The sequence below is a fragment of the Arachis ipaensis genome, chromosome B03 (genome assembly GCF_000816755.2).
Source record: "Arachis ipaensis cultivar K30076 chromosome B03, Araip1.1, whole genome shotgun sequence".
Taxonomy (NCBI): domain Eukaryota; kingdom Viridiplantae; phylum Streptophyta; class Magnoliopsida; order Fabales; family Fabaceae; genus Arachis; species Arachis ipaensis.
The window spans coordinates 23784759-23785508 of record NC_029787.2 but is presented as its reverse complement, the minus strand read 5'-3'; the positions used below and the strand labels follow the sequence as shown (position 1 = coordinate 23785508).

The window sequence follows — 750 nt, the reverse complement described above, 5'->3', positions numbered from 1 at the left end:
GATAATTTTAAACAAATTTTTATTATTTTTCAAACATCTCTATAAGAAAGAAAATGGAAGCAAGTTGTTCTCTACTCTTTTGTCCTTTCACACCCATGTGAATAAGTGAAAAGCCCTCTTTACCCCTGTCTCTCAGATCAAACAGTCACTTAATGTTACACACACAGCTATTATATATACACTTGTTTGTGACAAGGTTCCCTTGAGAACACGTCCTTTATTTATTTTCTTTCCTTAGAAAAAAGAGAAGGGGGGTATCGAAACCCAAGAAAATGGGTTCAGTGCCATTACTCCTAAAACTGCTTGCTTCTTCAATATTCTTGTTTCAGATTTGCCACCTAACAAAAGCTTCAAGCTTGAATGAAAATGAAAATGGACCGAATAGAGAGCTTGTAGGAAAATGCAACATGTTCCGTGGGAAGTGGGTGTATGACCCTTCATATCCTCTTTATGACCCTTCAAAGTGTCCATTCATAGATCCACAATTCAATTGCCAGAAGAATGGAAGGTCTGATAAAATGTACCAGAAGTTTAGGTGGATGCCATTTTCATGTCCCATGCCAAGGTACCTTTTTTCTTCCTCTCTTTTTCTATTTATTATTATCACATTTTACTATTTTACTCACTTTCCATTCTTCTTCACCATCTTTATCTTCTAGTACTGTTTTCTGGTGCTCCTCATAGTATTAATATTAAGTCTTATGTTACATTCGCTTTTACTCTCAAAATAAAGTGTTTTTTTTTTTTCGT

At 34.8% G+C, this 750-nt stretch overlaps 1 protein-coding gene across 1 annotated transcript in view; it reads left to right on the top strand.

Annotated features, from left to right (window-relative positions):
* LOC107632736 (protein trichome birefringence-like 40) overlaps window positions 182-750 on the top strand; it is a 6210-nt gene continuing 5641 nt past the window's right edge. Inside the window, exon 1 of the mRNA XM_016336398.2 lies at window positions 182-565. Coding sequence (XP_016191884.1) covers window positions 273-565 — 293 coding nt within the window. The 5' untranslated portion in view covers window positions 182-272. The remainder of the gene's footprint in view (window positions 566-750) is intronic.